At 37.4% G+C, this 18,949-nt stretch overlaps 3 protein-coding genes across 5 annotated transcripts; 1 reads left to right on the top strand and 2 right to left on the bottom strand.

The window, feature by feature from the left end:
* Positions 1 to 123: 123 nt before the first annotated feature.
* On the bottom strand, positions 124 to 3,180 carry LOC137707671 (G-type lectin S-receptor-like serine/threonine-protein kinase At2g19130). Its single transcript, XM_068446580.1, has one exon. The coding sequence runs from the start codon at positions 2,948 to 2,950 to the stop codon at positions 443 to 445; it is 2,508 nt and encodes an 835-aa protein (XP_068302681.1). The 5' UTR covers positions 2,951 to 3,180; the 3' UTR covers positions 124 to 442.
* Positions 3,181 to 12,795: 9,615 nt separating this feature from the next.
* On the top strand, positions 12,796 to 13,859 carry LOC137708449 (universal stress protein PHOS34-like). The gene is made up of 2 exons (XM_068447534.1): positions 12,796 to 13,591; positions 13,677 to 13,859. The coding sequence occupies exons 1-2, from the start codon at positions 12,907 to 12,909 to the stop codon at positions 13,685 to 13,687; spliced, it is 696 nt and encodes a 231-aa protein (XP_068303635.1). The 5' UTR covers positions 12,796 to 12,906; the 3' UTR covers positions 13,688 to 13,859.
* A 365-nt stretch (positions 13,860 to 14,224) lies between these two features.
* Positions 14,225 to 18,500, bottom strand: LOC137707504 (uncharacterized). Of its 3 annotated transcripts, XM_068446384.1 has the most exons (6): positions 18,156 to 18,500; positions 16,981 to 17,263; positions 16,803 to 16,855; positions 15,428 to 16,697; positions 15,136 to 15,282; positions 14,225 to 15,027 (listed from the first exon to the last, which is right to left on the bottom strand). In XM_068446384.1, the coding sequence occupies exons 3-6, from the start codon at positions 16,851 to 16,853 to the stop codon at positions 14,402 to 14,404; spliced, it is 2,094 nt and encodes a 697-aa protein (XP_068302485.1). In that variant the 5' UTR covers positions 16,854 to 16,855; positions 16,981 to 17,263; positions 18,156 to 18,500; the 3' UTR covers positions 14,225 to 14,401. The 3 variants fall into 3 exon arrangements, with proteins under 3 accessions (XP_068302485.1, XP_068302484.1, XP_068302486.1); XM_068446383.1 differs by having other exon boundaries at positions 16,803 to 17,263; positions 18,156 to 18,499; XM_068446385.1 differs by having other exon boundaries at positions 15,428 to 16,692; positions 16,803 to 17,263; positions 18,156 to 18,499.
* Positions 18,501 to 18,949: the final 449 nt, after the last annotated feature.

The following is an 18,949-nucleotide window of genomic DNA, read 5'->3' as shown; positions in this document are numbered from 1 at the left end:
AATGCCATTTGACGCTCTTGTTTGGGATGGATTAACGAAGTTATCACATCACCTTTACTGTTCAAGTAAAATTTTCAAGTTCGAAAAAGAAAAATAAAGTTTTCCAAATTAACAGTCCATCACTTATGCATATGAAGCTTTAATTAATCAAACAGAAATAAAATTTATCTTGAAGATTTTGATATGAAGCATTACCAGAAGCTATCTACACACACACACATTGCTTATTGGGATAATTTGGATAATAATCCAATAACATACCTAATCAGAAGCACTCTACACACACACACACACACACACACACATTGCTTATTGGGATAATTTGGATAATAATCCAATAACATACCTAATCAGAAGCTATCCACACACACACACACACTAATACAGGCAATTACTTGAGGATCAAACCAAATGACCAAATAGAAAAGGCACATCAAAATGCTCACTGATGCTCTTCAGATCCCTTGGAGATGGTTGAAGATGGGGTGCTTTTGGTCTGAGAGGAAGCAGTCGATGTGTTATTGCTCCGCGGGCGCGAACTCTGGTTCGAGGATGACTCAGTGAAGAAAACTATCTGCTCCTGGTCGTCTGCAAACAATTGAAGAGCTCTCGGAATTGGCGGCAAGTTGACATCGGAAACTGCCTCGAGGATTTGCACCACCTGCCCCATTGACGGCCTCTGAGCTTCATCATCTTGGACACACCAGCATGAAACTCTACAAACCCTAGTGAGCTCTTCTACGTCCGCATTGCCATCGAGACTCGGATCCAATAGGCTCAACACATCACTTTCTGGAGTACTAATCTGGCTAGCAGCATAAGCTGGGAAGAATCTAACTTTCCCATCTTCAGATTGCTCCGAGTTTCTTCTCCCCGAAACGAATTCAAACAGCATCATTCCGTAGCTGTACACATCCGCTTTCACTGTGATCGGCACGCCTGAAATCCACTCTGGCGCAAGATAGCCTCTTGTCCCTCTCATGGTTGTCAGGACCCTACTAAACTCTCTTCCAACAAGCTTTGCAAGGCCAAAATCTGCCACTTTCGGACAAAGTTCAGCGTCTAAGAGGATGTTTTCTGGCTTTATGTCACAATGTATGATGCAATCTCTGCACTTCTCGTGAAGATAAGCCAACCCTCTTGCTGTCCCAAGTGCAATTTGGTACCTTGTTTTCCAATCCAAGACCCCCGGACCCTTATCGTTGAAGAGTTGAGAGTCCAAAGATCCGTTTGGCATGTAATCATACACCAACATCCTTTTAGAACCTTCGGAGCAGAACCCACGAAGGCGGACAAGATTGACATGCTGGATTGTCCCAATTGTGCTCACTTCTGTTCTGAATTGCTTCTCCCCTTGGCTAACACTTTCAAGCTTCTTCACTGCTATGACAGACGAATCGGGCAATGTCCCTTTGAAAACAGAACCAAAACCTCCTCCCCCCAATTTTTCGGAGAAGTTCTTCGTTGCATCTTGCATATCTCTGTACCCGAATGCCACCAACGAACCCTCTACTGCTTTTCCCAATCCTTTCACCCGCTTTCTCCGTCTCAAGATTGCAAATACAATAAGGCCTAAAAGAACTGCTACACCGGCAGTTGAGCCTGCCACAACACCAACAATCAATCCCTTGTTGCTTTTCGAACTCTTAAACTCAGATGCTGCAAGTTTGAGGTATAAAGTACTTCCCTGGTCGTCACTTGATGTTAGTTGTTGCAAATCCGAAAGCTCTCCTTTCCAAACCGAACATCCACTTCTGTTGTAAGCATAAGCAGTGCAAGAGCAGTTTCTAAGGCAGAACGATTCACATTCCGCAATACTCCCAACCTCCGCAGACTGTTTATTTTCAGGCAATGACATGCTAGGAAGTTCAAGAAACCGGTCTGGCTTCCCGTTAGCACTAGTAGCATTTTCACAATACAGACGAGTTTTTCTCGAACACCCACCAGAGTAGTCCATCAAATCCCAATCTCTCTTCGACTTGGGCTCAAAACCGTTCAAGCAATTACAGGCGAGGTTGCTTTGCTCATTGCAACTTCCGAATGCGCCACACAAATCATAAACTTCGCATTGCTTTCTCGGTTGAGACCAAAACAAATTCCATTTCCTGGAAGTCTCCAACCATGTCAGCTGTTGAATCTGCCCCGAAGTATACATCACGAAACGAGACACTCTCTTACGATCATAAACAGAATAGGTGAAATAACTTTCGGTTTCATTCGTAAAATAGCTGAAGTCGTATATATAATTGAGCCTCATTTCCGGAACCAAGCTGAAAATCTTTGATTTTGGATCCCATGGTCCACTAGTCCAATACTGTCTAGACCTATTCCACAGTATGAAATACGCATTGCTTCCGTTGGGGTCTAACTCGAGCGAGAAAAGACCCGGTGCAGGATCCTCCGAACTCTTCCATGAAGTAAGAATTTGGGTTTGTTTGGTAACAGTGTTAAACCCAATCCTACCTTCTGGAAGCCATGTGTGAGCTGGATGATCAAAGCTTTGCCATAACGCCTCCGAAGTAATATTACCAGACCCCGATCTCAAGACGAGGTTTCCGGTATCCAAAAGACGTGCAGTGGTGGCGGAGGAGGAGGTTAAATTCGTTGACCAAATGGGGGTTTTGGACTCGTTCAAGAGGACTAAATTACCATCCGACATCCTCAAAACCGAAGAAAATCTATCGGAAACTGGTTTTTCTCTGTTTGCCACCCAAACTATGGTTCTCTCGGATACCACTTGTTTGGTGTACCACATGCCTATGTAGAAGTTTGAAGAATTACCTGGATTGAAGAAACCGAGCTCGAAAATCCCAGCGGCGGAGACAATGGTTTGGTCGCCGGAGAGAGATTGGTTTGCGGTGATGGAGTCGGCTGCAAGGGAGACATGGCTTTTGAGATAGCAGAAGAAAAGAACTGAAAGCACCAATCTTTGCTTGGTTTTGGCATCCATGGCTGCTCAGGAAAATTTGCAGACAAAGTTGAGAGAGAGATTTCTAAGCCAAATAGTTTTAAATCGTTTCAGTGGCCAAAAGTCATGATCGTGTGGCTAAAAGTCAAAGGTGAGTTTCTTTGTTATTTTTTTCCACAAATCCCACTGAGGATCCATTTGTTTTTCTGCAAGCAAAGTTTTGTCAGATTTGGAGAAGCGAAGGTCAAGTGGTCAAGCAACCAAACAATGGAGGGCTTGGATCACATAAACCATGTTACTATGTGAACAGAGTTTGATCATATGTGTAGCTTTGTCAGCCGCAATTGACTTTGACTAGGTCTATTTGTTTAACAAATTTTTCAGTAAAAACTTTCTAAGAATATTGAACTATTAATCAACTTATTAAATAATTATCTAGCTAGAAGCCATTGTGTGAGAAAAACTATCAAATCAAATATTTGAATGCAAAAATTACCACGGGATGGTTAAGTGAATGTAGCCGAATTTCAGATCCGTATTATCAATGGTATGTTCTGGGTTTGATTTTTGTTGTTGATGAATTGTATAACGGTAACTAGGGAAAGCTAAAATGTTTCCCTATGTGTCTTTCTTGCCCTGAAAGGATGGATTGTCCTGACAAAGCCATTAGCTGGTCCATTTTTTTTTATAAAATATTCAAATGCAAAGATTGGTTATAGGTATGTGTCAAACTAACAAAAATATTAGTGTAAAAAAATGATGGATTGTTTAGTTGAGGATTTACTCCAATAATGGTCAATTTGTATAACAATTCTTTAATCATATAAATGTTTTGTGAATCGTGTTATAAAGAACAAAATTTATAAAGATGTTAATATTTCGTAGGTAAGATAACGATAACACATCAATAAATTTCGCACAGGTAATATACTAATATAATAAATAATTTATAATTAATATCATGTTATATTCCTTGGTCAAATAAATAACATACGCTGTGGCCATGAAAATAATTATGACGGTAATATATAAAATACAAGCACGCGAACAAATTTTTATACCAAAAACAACAATTCCTGGGTCATGACCGTTTCCACCATCTAACCAACATAAGATAAACAAAAATGAGAAATTGGACTGATCGGTTTAGAGCAAAGTGAAATTTCCAACTAGCCTCATTCAGATCGAAATGAATGGATATCAGTAATTTACCACCCGTCGTCCTCTTTCTAGAAAAAAAGGGAAATCAAATTGGACCCCACTAAGATTTGTCTGTTATTGTGGTGAGGTGTTGAAAATGCTACACAAATCACTTTCTCTGATTGATTTTTGTTTCAATGCCAATTTCTGTTGTTGTAACCTTTCCTCCAGGGAAAATATTTTTCCATTCAAATTAAAGGTCTCCGTAACTGTGAGGCTGGCGGTTCGGCAGATTCAATCGTCACGGGGTCCACACAGAAGCAATCTCAGCCGTTCAATCTGTTGTTTGTGATAAATGTTCAAACCTACCTCGGTTGGGATGATCATTTACTCGAGACGAAGGGTCCAACATTCAACGAACGGATGATCAGCCTTGCGTATGATTTGGTTGGAAGTTTCCATCTTGACCGCTGCTCTAGTCTTTTTCTGTCCGTTTCTGCGTTATGTCCTTGCTGGCTCTGTTGAGAGCTCAACTCCAGGGCTTCCACTTTGTCAGGAAATTTTGTCGTGTAATTGGTTGTATATCAATTCTATTTTTTATTTATGTTTCATAACATAATGTAAAAGAGTGAAATATATTAGAGCAAATTGTAGCAATGATCCTTTAATTTTAACCAAATTGGAACAATGATCTGTAGTATCCCACATCGCCCGTGAGGGCGTGGTCTTTGGGCCTTATATATCCATTGCCAACCTTAAGTTCCAATGAGGCCTTTTGTGGACTCCCTGAGGGGAGAGCAGGCGCTGGCTACGGCTGAGTACCGGTCCGCAGAAACAAAACCGTGCGGTAGCTCTGTCTTCGGGCAGGGAATGCCAAAGCGGACAATATCACTAGAGCTTGAGGGTTGGGATGTGACATGATCCCTCAACTAAAAATTCATAACTATTGATCCCTCAACTCATAAAAACTTGTAGTTATGCCCATTTTCGTCAATTTCATTATAATTATGTCAAAATGAATTATGTTGAAAGAACCATTACTCCAATTGTGTTAAAGTTGAGGGACTATTTCTCTAATTGGATTAAAGTTGAGGGACTATTGATACAATTTTTCTTATTTGATTTTCCATATCTTAATTCAACCTCACCTTCATTGCACATGACTCATTTTGACGGAAGTTCTAACAGAGTTGACAAAAATGATCATAACTGCACGTTTTGATGAGTTGAGGGACCAATGGTAATGAATTTTTAGTTGATGGACCATTGCTCCAATCGGGTTAAAGTTGAGGAACCATTGCTACAATTTACTCAATATATTATATACAACTGGTAACATATACCAAAAGAATTGGACTGGAAATTGAGAAAGAATTAAGGAGAATATTCAACTCATTTGCTAAGACTTGAGAAATTGGACTATATTATTTTTCTCATGTCATGTTCGCTAGATTTTGGACAAAGTCCTGTTGGAGAGGGGAAATTTGCACACCGGATCTCGAGTGCGAAGATAAATATCCTTAACTCTTACAAGTTACAGTAGCTTGAATAATGTGTTATTTTTCCACATTGTGGTTGGGACAAAAAAAAAAATTTCTTTCAACGCTTGTGCATAGATTTTAGAGGCAGTTAGATCTAGATTTAAAACCCTTTTTTTTTTTTTTTTTTTTTTTTTTTTTTTTTTTAATTGAGTCCAATTATAAAATACTTATATCAGAAGAGGATTAAAAAAAAATTCAAGCAAACCATATGTAAGATAGAATTGAATACAACTAAAATGTCTATAATATAGGTAGTTAAAAACGATTTATTTGTGATATAGATGTAGATTATCGACAAAAAAATTCTATGACACAGGTATATTAAATAAGTACAGGACTAAATACAACGAAATTGAATTGAAGGGACTTAATTCTTATGATTTAGGATATTACAATTCTTTTTTACTTTTCACTTTTATCACAAATTTAACAAAAGAATTACAATCATTGTGAGATTAGCCCCATCTATTTCTCTTTAGTGTAGATAATATCGTTTGTTCAAAAAAAATAAAAAAAAGTGGACTATTCCTAATATTAGCTCACAAAATTGAATTTATATTGAATCTACCCTAAATCTTAACAAGAAAAACTAATTTACCCTAAATCTTAATAGAAAAAACCTTGAAGAGAGTAGGAAAACAGGCATAAAAATAAAATTGGACATCTCTCGATTTTCGTTTGTTGTTACGAAGGGTGATGCCAATCCTCATTAATTTTTCTAACCGAAAGATGCATTGAACAGAGTAGGAAAATCAAGAAAAACTAGCAAATTTGATTTATTTATGTCATCTTTACGAACGGTCATGCCAATCCTCATTAGATTCTAACCGAAAAACGCATCAACGAGAGTAGGACAATAAAAAAATAATAATAATCATGTTAATCTTATCTGTATCGTTTTAATTTTATCAAATATCCGCAAGGATATAGCTCGGTTGTAGAGCGTAGCCATATAAAGCTTTACTGAGTTCTGAAGTTGTCCGATGTGGGACAAAAGTTACGTTCTCTTTCATACACGTGGGCCATCCAAGCCCCATATAACTTTTTTTTTTGGTGGGAAAGAAAAGGATTATTCTAGAACAATAAAATTTTGGAATACGCCTGAATAAATTCCTTATCAAGACCGAAACATATGAATGTTTTATGAGAAAATAGCATTTTGCTGCCTCTCTTGAGTCTTGAAAGCTCAGTTCTCCAATGCCAATAAACTTGGTACTTACATGAAATGGAGACGTGCTGTGATATATACAGAAATTCTCCTCAAATAAGTCACAAATCTATTATTTTTAGTTGTGAATGTATAGATCAGAAAGACTTGGACTAATAATAGAAATTAGAGTTTATTAGACTTTGCACTCTTGTGATTAGAATTCAGTAACAGTTTGATTTATGTCTTTTCATTAGTTTTCCTTTTTTAAAAGTTAACAACCTTTCGGTCTACCCAAATTAACTATTATTTTTTTATATGACAATTTGCTAAGGAAACTCTCTCAAAATGAGATTCTACGTGGAATCTTCTCAAAGTGAGATTCTATGTGGAATCTTTGTCACCACACAGTTTAATGTCAATTCTTCTATCAACATTACCAAACATTGTGCCAAAAACATAAGGTGACAGAATCCATGAAGAATTCTACTTTTAAGAGAGTCTCCATTTCATTTATCATATAAGATTGATACCAAGTAAACTATTTTTGATCAATTATTATAGGGTGGATTATTTTTGAGCATCAACAATGGGAGCATATTTGCTCACCACTATAAACTATGGTGTATGCTTACCATACACCTAATCATTTATCACATACCCTTTAACTTAAATTTGGTTAATTTTTTCAAAATTGAAAAAGAAACATTTAATGTGAAAGTTAACTAGAGTTTAGTAAAAGGATACATGACAGATGATCAGGGGTATAATGGACATACACCATAGTTATGGTGATGTGCAAAAATGCTCCCATAAACAATTATTATTTACCATTTGTAAGTTATGATCCACGTGGTACCAATATAGCGCATGTGTAAGTGCAAAATCAAGGGTACCATTTTATAACATCAAGGGTGGTTGTTGCTGGAGGAGGATTCTCTTCCCTCTTAATCTCTCTCCCATTTTCTCCCCTTCTACTTGAACGGTTACGATTAAGCTACGTTAATAACTTATATTGATTTTTTTTATTTTATATCGAGACAATAAGACAAAAAAACAAAGTGTGAGAGGAGAGGAAGGAAGGAGATGAGAATAGGAGAGGAGAGAATCCTAATCCGGTTGTTGCTTACCAAACTGTTACTTTTACCCAAACCACATGAGTGCAAAGTGTATATAAATTAAGGTGAAGTGCCGATTTAGTCATTGAAATATCATCTCAGTGAAAATTAGTCCTTGAATTATGTTTTTGGTAAAATAAATCTCTAAATTTATTAAAAATTGCTAATTTCATCCCTACTATTATATTAAAAGCTAGGTAAATTACATAAAACTACCTCAACTATGGGTCGAACCACAATCTCATACCTCATGTTTTAAAATTACAATGTCATACATCACCTTACGAATTTGTTGCAATATCAGACCTCCGTCAATTTGTCTTTTAATTTTTCTGTTAAATGCTGACATGGTTTAGAATGGGACCCACCCCCTTGTTCAATTAGATAAAAATATTAATAAATTAAAGATAAAATTATTTAAATATTTTTGAAAAAACAAGTGGAACCCACCCTTTCTCTCTCTCCCCTCTCTCCTATCTCTCTCACGTCTTCTTTCTCTCCTCTCTCTCTCTCTCTTCTTTCTTCCTCCATTCTTTCACCTTCATCTTTCACAGAAATTTAAATCGGCTGAGAGAAAAAAAAATTCACCACTCTCCTCCCCAGAAAAATTTCACCTTCATCCTCCAAATTTCACCATTCTCCTTCTCTCTCCCTAGAAAAAAGAAAGAATTTTGAACCAAAAAAAACCCAATTTTTTATTTTTTTATTTGCAAGAGGGTTTGTTGGGCCTGGGGACGGGGTTGAATTTGGGGACAAGAGAGTGGGTCCCATTCAAAGTCACGTCAGCATTTAACAGAAAAATTAACGGACAAACTAACGGAGGTCTGACATTGCAACAAATTTGTAAGATGAGGTATGACACTGTAATTTTTAAAACATGAGGTATGAGATTATGGTTTGGCCTATAGTTGAGGTAGTTTTGTGTAATTTACCCTAAAAGCTATTTTATTCAATTTTTTATCAACTTAAGTCACTTGACATATTTTAGAGTGTAATACCATCATTCTCTCGCCTATAAGCCCTTAACATGTCATATAGGTTGTGAACCTAACGTCTAATTTACCCTCTAAAATTAACTCCATACACTATTTCTTTATGAAAAATTGGCAATCTACCCTCTAATGTGTATCGTATGCCAGTAACATGACTTAAATTGACGGAAGATTGAATATAGTAGCTTTGTATATAATATTAAGGATGTAATTGGGAGATTTTTATAATTTAAGGGCTGATTTTTCTGAAAAAAAATAGTTTAGGGACCTAATTTTTACTCAGGTGATAATTTAGGGACTAAATTGACAATTCAACCTATAAATTAAGAATGTTAGAAATTTAGTGTGGAATAAAAATTGAAACCAACCAACCCAAACTAAAAATCTTGGTAAATCGAACTGAATTAAACTTGTCTTTATGTGGTTACATAAAAATAAGGAAAACTAATGAAAAGTATTTGAAAACTTTGAGTTTTAACGGTAAGGACAAAATAAAAGGTAAAGTAAATAGTATCAGAATTGACTTTTTAGTATAAAAATATGGTTGTTCGTTAAAATGAACAGTATCAATAACTTTTCATTAAAGTTCTCTTTAAAAATATCATTAACGGCAATGGACGTTTGGTCAATGGTTCAATCCTTGACCAAACGAAATTGGGTCTTGTCCACCCATATTTATGGGCATCCTGAGAAACTTCGTTGAAATTTCCTCAAAATTTCAGTTTAGGAAAGTTACCTCATTACAGATTTAATTCAATATGTTGAGATTTCCTTATTTATTCCAATTCGATATTTCCGTCAAGAGAATTGTTATTAGTACTCTAAAAATTTCATTCTACACTCCTCACAAATGTATTTTTCTTTCTAATTATAGAAAGTTTGGAATGCCAAATGAGATTTTTAGAATGCTAATAACAATTTCCTACCGTCAATGTCCATATTAATAAATTGGTTGTGAGAACTTTTTCTGATAAGATTTTCGAATTTTTGAGATTTCTAGGATTTGGAAAAGAAAAGAGGCGCAGTAAAACCCTAGCGATTGAAGTCTGTCCTTGGTAAGCTCTCTGTGATTCAAATTCCTCATCCAACATAGCTCGTACAGTAAGGTAATTACATCCATGTATGAACCTGTGTTTACTAAAATTTAGTGCTATTCGTATTTCAATCATTAATTTAGGGATTCATTTTCAACGTTTAAGTATTAATCTCAAGGACCAAGAATTCTCAATGAAATTTCCTTGTTTTGAAGCATAATTCTAAATGATTTCGTCGATCCACACATTTTTGTTATTTGGTATTCACTTCTAAGTAATTTCCTGGATCTGCAACTTACCTTGATATTTTTGTTTTTGGTGAGTAGATACAACTTTGTTAAGATGTTGTGTTTGATATACATTTTACTCAAACAAATTTGAATAATTTATCTCCACTTATGTCGATATTTATTTATCTCCATAACCATGATAGTTATGACAAGTTCAATGTTTAATTAATAGATCTTTTGTAGATTTTTTGTTAGAAAGGGCCCAGTTTCAAAGATTTTTAGCTAGATTTGGGGGTTAGAAAAGAAGGGCACCTAATGAAGCAAAATTGGTGATGGAAGGGTGGATTGGTGAAGTTTGGTTTGTTTAAGGCCTCAAACAATGGAAAGAACCAATCTTGTTGGTTTGATTTATCATTTAATTATGGCTCAAACATTAGTTCAATTCAACTAAACCACTCATAAGCAGGGACATTTCTGAGATTTTGAGGGCTCTGTGTAGAAATTATATAAGGACTCTTTTGCTCGTGATTGCATTATCTCACAAAAGCATACTAAACCAATAAAAATGATCATATATTAGTATCATAATTAAAAGAAATTTTGTAACTAAAATTATGTGATCAATCTACAAAATCATTAGTGGACATGTAAAAGAAGTCATGAAACAAAACATAAAGATGAATAAAAAAAAGTAGAAACTAGAAACACTAATCCAAATTGCAAAAACAATAATCATGGTAATACCTAAATTAAAGGCAGCCTTTAATCTTCAATAACAAATTATATTAAGGCCTTAATCTATGTATCTCTCTTCATTCTATCTGCCCAAACAAGAAACAAAATAATCAAATCTAGATCCTAGATTTGATTAATAATATATTAACTACCACTTAGTACTACGGTCTAATGATATTTTTTTTTATAAGTGAGAGGTCTTAGGTTTGATTCTCGCGTAAGGGGAATTCGAATCATATTATTATTAGGTCATTGTGAGGTTTAACCCACTTCCTCACCCCCATTAGTATAGATAATATCTTTTGTACCGAAAAAAAAAAATTATATCCTATTATACATTCGTAAGGTTCTAAAAAACGCTAGGCTCTAGTCGGGCGGCGGGCTGGCGCTAGTCGGGCGGATTTAGGTAAATTTCTTGTATATCTTGTAAATAAGTGCATATTGACACTTACAAAAAATGATACTTGTATTAAATCCATGGACAAGATAATAAAAGAATGATAAATGCAAAAAGAGTATCCAACAAGTCCAAATTTTAAAAACACATTAAGCATATATGCCATATAACCATAGTGAGGAGTATTATAGGATGACACATGTACAACAAGTTCACAATTTAAAACAACATAAAATGGAAAATAGGAGGAAAATAAGGAAATTTAGTAATGTAAGATACTTATCTTTAGCATCCGGGAATTTAAGTTGATACACAACACACCTATTCTATAAAATTAACAAAATTTCAAGGTATAATTAGAACTTAGACTTTAAACAAATTTAACAAAAAAAAAGAAAAAAAGAAAAAAACCACCCAACCGCCTAGAGCCACCCCAATTTTTCCAGTCGTTTTGCACAAAATCGCCTTGGTTCCAAGACGCCTAGGGCATTTTTTAGAACAGTTATGCGTACACCATGGTTTAGGAGATAAATTAGACAAAATTTAAGAGAGAAATCAAATTCGAATGAGCTAGATATTTTGCTATTAATATATTGACATCAAAGTGCATGGGAGATGAGCACAACAACAAATGGTGGCAACAAACAAAGCAAACTGCGCATATCGCAACGACATCTTTCAAATTATAATTGTTTGTCATAGATACACAGATGATCTATATCCTTATTTTACTAACCGATTCTTTTCATCTAATTTTCAGTACGTAGAGAGTAGACAGGATATGAATATGGACGATAAGAAAGGTGGGGCAATCAGTGAAACAAAGGTGGCCGAGGAGGAGGTTACAGAAAACTCAACACAACCAAAACGCAAAACCTTCTGGACTGAGTGTGATCAGTGCAGGATACCATTTGAGTATTTCGACAGATATTTCCTTGGTCACCGTTTCAGATGCAACGGCTGCCGAGGAATATTTGTTGCTCTAGAAGTCGATCCGCCATCTACTCAACGTAGCCGTAATACTGGAAAGCGAGTTCGTCGCGGCAGCAGAATTAATTGTTTGGACCGCTGATATTCAGGAATGCAAGATGCTTCATCGAAACTTAAATTACAATGCGGAGAAACCTTTTGAGCGTTTACTCTTGCAGTCAAGGTTAAATAAATTTTCGGCAAGCCTTACATGATGAGGGGATGATAAGACCTGGTTTAAGATTTTAATTTTATTTATGAGACATGATTTAAGATTGAACCAAAAGTGATGAATTGGTTTCTTATTCATTGGTTTACATTATACTTTGATGGAAGAGATCCGGAGTGCATCATTTCCTTACACTTTGACAAACAGGCTGACTATTTTTGGTTATTGGATATAAAATTTAAAACGTCTATCATGCCTATTGAGAGATTTTTAGTGCGTCCGGAACGCGAAATAATACATCATGTGATATTATACGAGTAGTAAAATACTTGTATTAAAAAATAAAATTTCCCTAGTAACAGTTAATCTACCTTTGTCCGCTATTTGAGGGCTAATGTCAAAGACACAAAGCAACGGTTTGTTAAGTTCAATATTTATATTTGCGAATCACCGAAACTGTCCAATCAATCAATAATATAAACTCGCACCAAAGTCTACGCCAAGTACTCGATCGTAATATCGAACAATGAACCCGCCACCGCCCGTACACATCCAACTCTCCTCCCCGGGCTTTCCGCCAGCCACCACGATCACCCCAACACCTGATGGGACCCACCGCAAGGTCGCGATCGCCGTTGATTTAAGCGAGGAGAGCGCCTTCGCCGTCCGATGGGCCGTCCAGAACTACCTCCGACCCGGGGACACCGTCATCCTCCTCCACGTTCGACCCACCAGCGTGCTCTACGGCGCCGACTGGGGATCCGTTGACCCCAACGACGCCGTCTCCTCCTCTGAGTCGCAGCAGAAATTGGAGGACGACTTCGACGCCTTCACCACCACCAAGGCGGCCGACCTGGCGCAGCCGTTAGTGGAGGCGCAATTTCCGTTCAAAATCCACATAGTGAAGGACCACGACATGAAGGAGCGGCTCTGCTTGGAAGTCGAGAGGCTCCGGCTCAGCGTCGTCATCATGGGCAGCCGCGGCTTCGGCGCCGCCAAGCGAGCCTCCAAGGTCGGCAGGCTCGGCAGCGTCACTGACTACTGTGTTCACCACTGTGTTTGTCCAGTTGTGGTCGTGAGGTATCCTGAGGACTCGGACGGGTTGGGCCCTGGCGGCGAACCCGATACCCCGGTGGAGCTCCACCCGGTGCCGGAGGAGGATCAGGAGGACTTCAATGAAGGCTCCTCCGACGACAACGATGATGCGCATGGTAAATTTCGTTTGTCCTCAACTGTAAATTAGACTAAATAATCGTAAATTGCAAATTGACCCCTTTTTCTCTTGTCATGTTGCAGAAATCAAATAAATTGAAGGTTAGATGGCTTACGCAGCGAATTTAAATGGGTTTATGGCTACTCTTGTAATTTCGATTGTTTTTCACTTTGCATTTTCTCTTTGTCAAACCGTGAAAACTGGTGGTGAATTGAATGTGTGTCTCTGTCTGTATAATCACATGCATGTTTGATTTTATAGCTTTACCCTTGCTATGGTAAATGGTCATTTACTTTTTGACTCCGACAACCATGGAATCAAACATAAGACTTCGGGTACAAGTGAGCACCCTAACCATACAGCCGAGCGCCGTTAACCATACGAGAAATTTTTTAATGTCAGGAATACGGCTTGATACTAAATGTCATAATAGACTGATTAGACTTTTTTTTCTTTCTTTTTTTCCTATTTTTGAAGTATCAAACCATTTGTATTATGACATTTGATATACCGGATCGTGTTTCCGGCACATAAAATATCTCTCTAACCATACAGGCAAACGCAAACAGCGATTTCCAACTATATAGGCAGACATCATTAACTACTTGAGCTACAAACAAGATATCAATGCTTGCAAAAGAGAATTCAACCATTCAATAAACGGGTGTTCGGAAAGCACACAAAAATATAGAATTTCAAATGTGAGAGAATGCAATCGTAGAAATCCACACACAAACCAAAAGTTTTGGTCCAAAAAACCAAGTACTGCATGAACCGATAGAAAGTACAAAGCGTGAAATGTAAATCCTCACATAGCTGCCATTGTTCCCTCACTCCGACTCCTGCGCATCGAGAGATCCTGCTTGAGGTTCATAATTCTGCTTCCCAAATCAAGGTAGTGCTGCCGACTATGCGCTGTAGCTTTTGTTCCGCTCGGAGGGAGGTGGCTGTGTTTACCCCGAGACTTTTTCAGTGTTGCTACAGATGCACTTGCATGACCGTGAGTTGATGAAGTCGATGGCTTTTTAGAAGATGCACCATGACTAGCCTTCCTCGGAGCCTTGTGATCGGGTCTAAGGGTTCGATCAAACTGGTGGTTACTAATACCTAAGCGAACTGACCGATCTGCAGAATCCTTCAGAGAGCTGGACTTGATTTGCTGCCGGTTGTAGTAAGTCATGTGGGGAAGAAGTCCTTGCAGGTATTTCTTCAATTGGTCATCGCCGACATTCTTCTGAGCTGGGTTTCCTTCCAGACTGATGGCTTGCAAGGAGTTGTAGTTCGCCGCAAGTTGACCAAGACATTTTGCCGTTGAGATTTTGTTGAAGCGCAGATCCAGAACAGTCAGTTTTAGGAGGCGATGGAGACCCTCCACCTCACTGATCTTGTTTCCAGCCAAGTACAATTCCTTTAGAGATGAACAAGAAGCTAGGCCTTCAACATAGACAAAACGGAAGAAAAAAAAGTTAGGACATGAATTATTCATGATTAATCAACAAAGCCAGGAAATATTTCAATGTGTATTCGATATATGCAATCTACCATGTCCGATTCTCAAAATCCTGTTGTAGCTCAGGTCCAGTACACGAAGTCTTGTGAGTTCACGCAAACCTTCAATAGTAGAAACACTGTTTTTTGAAAGATTCAGCATATGGAGTCCTCGAGGAAGAGCACCAGCAGTTATCCTTACTGCAGCATGTATGCAAATGGAAAGCTAATTAGAATACAGAATCAATTAATCCCAAGAATAATCACAAACACCACAACACAGAAGCATACAGAAAGAATAATAAATATTTGAATCAAATGGAACAGATGAGTCAGAGAGGAAAACCTATGGAATTTCCTGATAAATTGAGCACCCTGAGATTTACAAAAGCACTAAGGAACGGTATCACTACCAATCCATGATTTGCAAGCTGAGCTGTGGTGGCAGCAGCACTCAAAGAAGATATATATCGCTTAGCAACTTCCATGCCAGGAGTGACCTTACCATCTGCCTTAGCAGTAGTCAAACCGTTTGAGTCATTGGGCTCTCTCTTCACCCGATCATTACATTGGGACAATTCATCCGTTTCTTCCACCGGACTGCTGCTATGCTGAAGATTATTAACCCACTCCTCGATACGCTTATATTTAAAATCCTTGTTCGGCAATTCATCCCAACTTAGAACTGAGGATTCTCCTTGGAGGTTTTTCTCTGTGCTTACCTCATCTGCCGCTGGCATTATCCAGTCCTTTGCAAAACTAGAGTAGTTACAAGAATCATAGCCATCATCGATGGAGTTTTCAATATTATCGTTCTCAGCTTTACTTACAACATCATCTCTTTCCTGTTCTTGCTTTACCTGCATTTCAGTCTCATGTACTGAATTCCCTTTCCACCTCATGCCTAAGACATGCAGGTCCTCGGAAGATCTTGAATGCACTGCTAAACGATTAACAGGAGAACCATCTTCAATAGCTGGAACAGAAGCACTAATGTTTGCAGAAGAACAAGATTTAACAAGCCCTTTTGCAGTACAAGGTGTGAAGTCAGCAGAGTCATCAGCAAACTCTCCAGATGTTGGAGTCTCACAGTTTTCATGGCCGTCCTTTTCTGATTGTAATGGTTCTCCAATTGAGAAAATTGATTCATTATTGACAATTTCAGAACTTACTTGACCGAGGTTGGAAGCAGGAGTTGTCTGAGATGGTTGAGGTGGGCTTTCTCCTTGGTCCCTACTTCCCTCTGGTACCACCAATCCATTCCGATCAAGAGAACCATCAGAAGAAACTCCTTGATCAGTCTCGTCCCCAGCGTCATTGTCAGCAGAAGCCCTCCCATCAAGGTATAATTCACTTCCCAGAGACCTACTTTTTATAAGCCGTCCTGCCTGAGTAACCTTCTTGTCATTTTCTTTGATGAAGCTGCTTTCCATATCACCTGCTTTCCAATCAGCCTCAAGAGAAGATACATGCTTCAAACTGCTGTTAATTTGAGAAACTCCTTCTGTCTGTGATGGGTTTACGCTTGATTTTCCAGGCGAATCCTTCAAAGCTTGATTTGGAGAAGAAGCTTGCAATGTTTTATGCATTATTTCGACAGAAGGTTGAAAACTTTTCTGTTTGAAAAAGAAGACTCGGAATCAGAATAAGGAATGAACTAGCAAACCAATCAGAATAAATCAGAAGCACCAATGACCTGATGTGATGATTGTTCCGCTCACCTTGGGTTTGGGGCGATGGACGTTAGCTTGGAAACATGAAAACCTACCCATTGCTGGCAAAATATAAGAGCTAGTGAGCTACATCAACACTCGTGAACTACCTTTGACTACACCTGAAACTATCAACGACAAACTATTGTGCTCAATACTGTCTGGAAGCCTGTATGAACAACCTGACCTTGCTAAGTACAGTGAAAAACTACCATCAAGCTTCCGATAGGGCAACCACGAATGTCATTAGCCATAATCAAGCGACAAACCCACTGAAACACGGCACAATCTCCAGATGTGTGATGATCTCGATCGCCTTAAAACACAAAGCAAAATCACTCTCTCATTATTACCCCACACCTTTTTAGAGGTGCGAGAGGAAATTGATTTTGCAGTAGCGGCCAGACTGAAATAAAATATCTGTCAAATGGAGAAGAACCCCAACCAGAACATGCACCGGAAATACTGGCCTGATAACAAGAAAAAAAAAAAAATACTGAAACTTAGCACCCCGTGCAGTAATGCACAACATACTATATATAACTCAGTAATTTGAAATCAAGGGACAGAAAAATACAACTTTCTAAGAATCCATGACAAAAAAACAGATTGAAATCTCCTGCTTGCTACTTGAAACGATTACCTCCCATCATTTCCTCTTATACACATTATAGGCTCATTGATGCATAGGATAGGATTAGATGGAATAACTTACAAGATCCAAAGTATGTTGAAGTAAGAAAAAATCAAGGTAGCGGTTTCGTTTAGTGGGAATTAGAGGGGATAAGTTATAAGGTGTTGATATCCTACCATTTTGCTAGGATTCGACGGGATAAGTTTCTTTCCTGAGTAATCCATATTCTACCTTCAACTTGAACAGAACTTGTTCATTCTTTTCCTTCAACATGCCTTAAAATCTAATCATATTTAACTCAACATAATTGTTTATGTTAGTGATAAACATCTTTTGTTCCAACATACCCACCAAAAGCAATGAAAAGCTATTGAATATATATCTCTGTGTGTGTGTGTGTATTGTATACATATACATACATATTATGATATTTTCTGAATTAGTTTCCAAAGAAACGGATAAACAATTGCCTCATTCAGATAGCAAGATGGGAAAATAGAAAAAACCACACAGTGCAGCTGACAAACACTATTTGTTTCTATTGTTCATGCCCAGAAAGATTAAACTACATTCAGAACTCCGAAAACCCGGCAATCAAACACAACCCATTAGAGAAAACAACCCACAAGTCAAATACAAACAACAAGAACACATTTTTATCATCAAAAAAATCAGAAACCAAGAAAAAGGAACGCAAAGATTATAAATTTTAGAAGCAGAGATCTGACCTCTCCGTAGCCAGATTGTAATGGAAGGCAGCGCTCAACGAGAGGAAGACCCCGCCTTTCTTCTTCCTTCTTCTGCTGCAGCAGCAGAGCCACAAAGTCGCAATTATTTTTTTATTTTTTATTTTTTGTAATTGTAAATTTATTGGTTTGTATGTATTATTGAGAGCTCCTCTGGCTCTGATTTTATACACCCTAAAAAAATTATGAAAAAAAAGAGAGACGCGGAATTGGGAAGAGAGAATGATTCTGAATCATGTTTTTGTTTTTGTTGGTTAAATTCAAGGATTTTGCGTAGAATTTTTGCTTCCATGTTTGTTTGTTAAATAAATGGGAAAATTTTGCGTCCACACACGCAGCGACGTGCGAGGGCCGTTGGTGTTTACTCCTCCTTATTTAAAGGAAAATTAATAAAAAAGATTTTAAAATTTTAAGTTTTAACTATAAAGATAAAATAAAGGATGAAGTGAATAGTATCAGAATTGATTTTTTAGTGTAAAAATGTGGTTTTTCATTAAAAATGAATAATATTCAAAGTTTTTCTTTAAAATTTCCTTTATTTAATTTACAAAGAGAAGATTTGTCATAAGAAGAGTATATTGTTATAGTCAACTTAGTTATGACTAGGTATGAGAAATTTTTTAATGTTCTAGAAACACGAAGTGATGAATCATATGTCATTATATAAGTGAAGAGAAGTTTTATTTTATAATTGTCACTCCACTTGTATAATAATAGTGATGTATCACTCTATATTCTGATATACTAAAAAAAAATCTCTCAATTAGCTATGTAGA

The sequence above is a fragment of the Pyrus communis genome, chromosome 11 (genome assembly GCF_963583255.1).
Source record: "Pyrus communis chromosome 11, drPyrComm1.1, whole genome shotgun sequence".
Classification (NCBI taxonomy): domain Eukaryota; kingdom Viridiplantae; phylum Streptophyta; class Magnoliopsida; order Rosales; family Rosaceae; genus Pyrus; species Pyrus communis.
This window is presented reverse-complemented; position numbering and strand designations above follow the sequence as displayed.

Bases quoted from the DNA above. Each gene is read 5' to 3' on its own strand.
- LOC137707671 (XM_068446580.1), bottom strand. From the start codon at position 2,950: ATGGATGCCAAAACCAAGCAAAGATTGGTGCTTTCAGTTCTTTTCTTC.
- LOC137708449 (XM_068447534.1), top strand. From the start codon at position 12,907: ATGAACCCGCCACCGCCCGTACACATCCAACTCTCCTCCCCGGGCTTT.
- LOC137707504 (XM_068446384.1), bottom strand. From the start codon at position 16,853: ATGGGTAGGTTTTCATGTTTCCAAGCTAACGTCCATCGCCCCAAACCC. The intron at 16,698-16,802 runs GTGAGCGGAACA...TTTTTCAAACAG, and splicing joins TCCATCGCCCCAAACCCAAG to AAAAGTTTTCAACCTTCTGT. The intron at 15,028-15,135 runs GTAGATTGCATA...TCTATGTTGAAG, and splicing joins GATTTTGAGAATCGGACATG to GCCTAGCTTCTTGTTCATCT.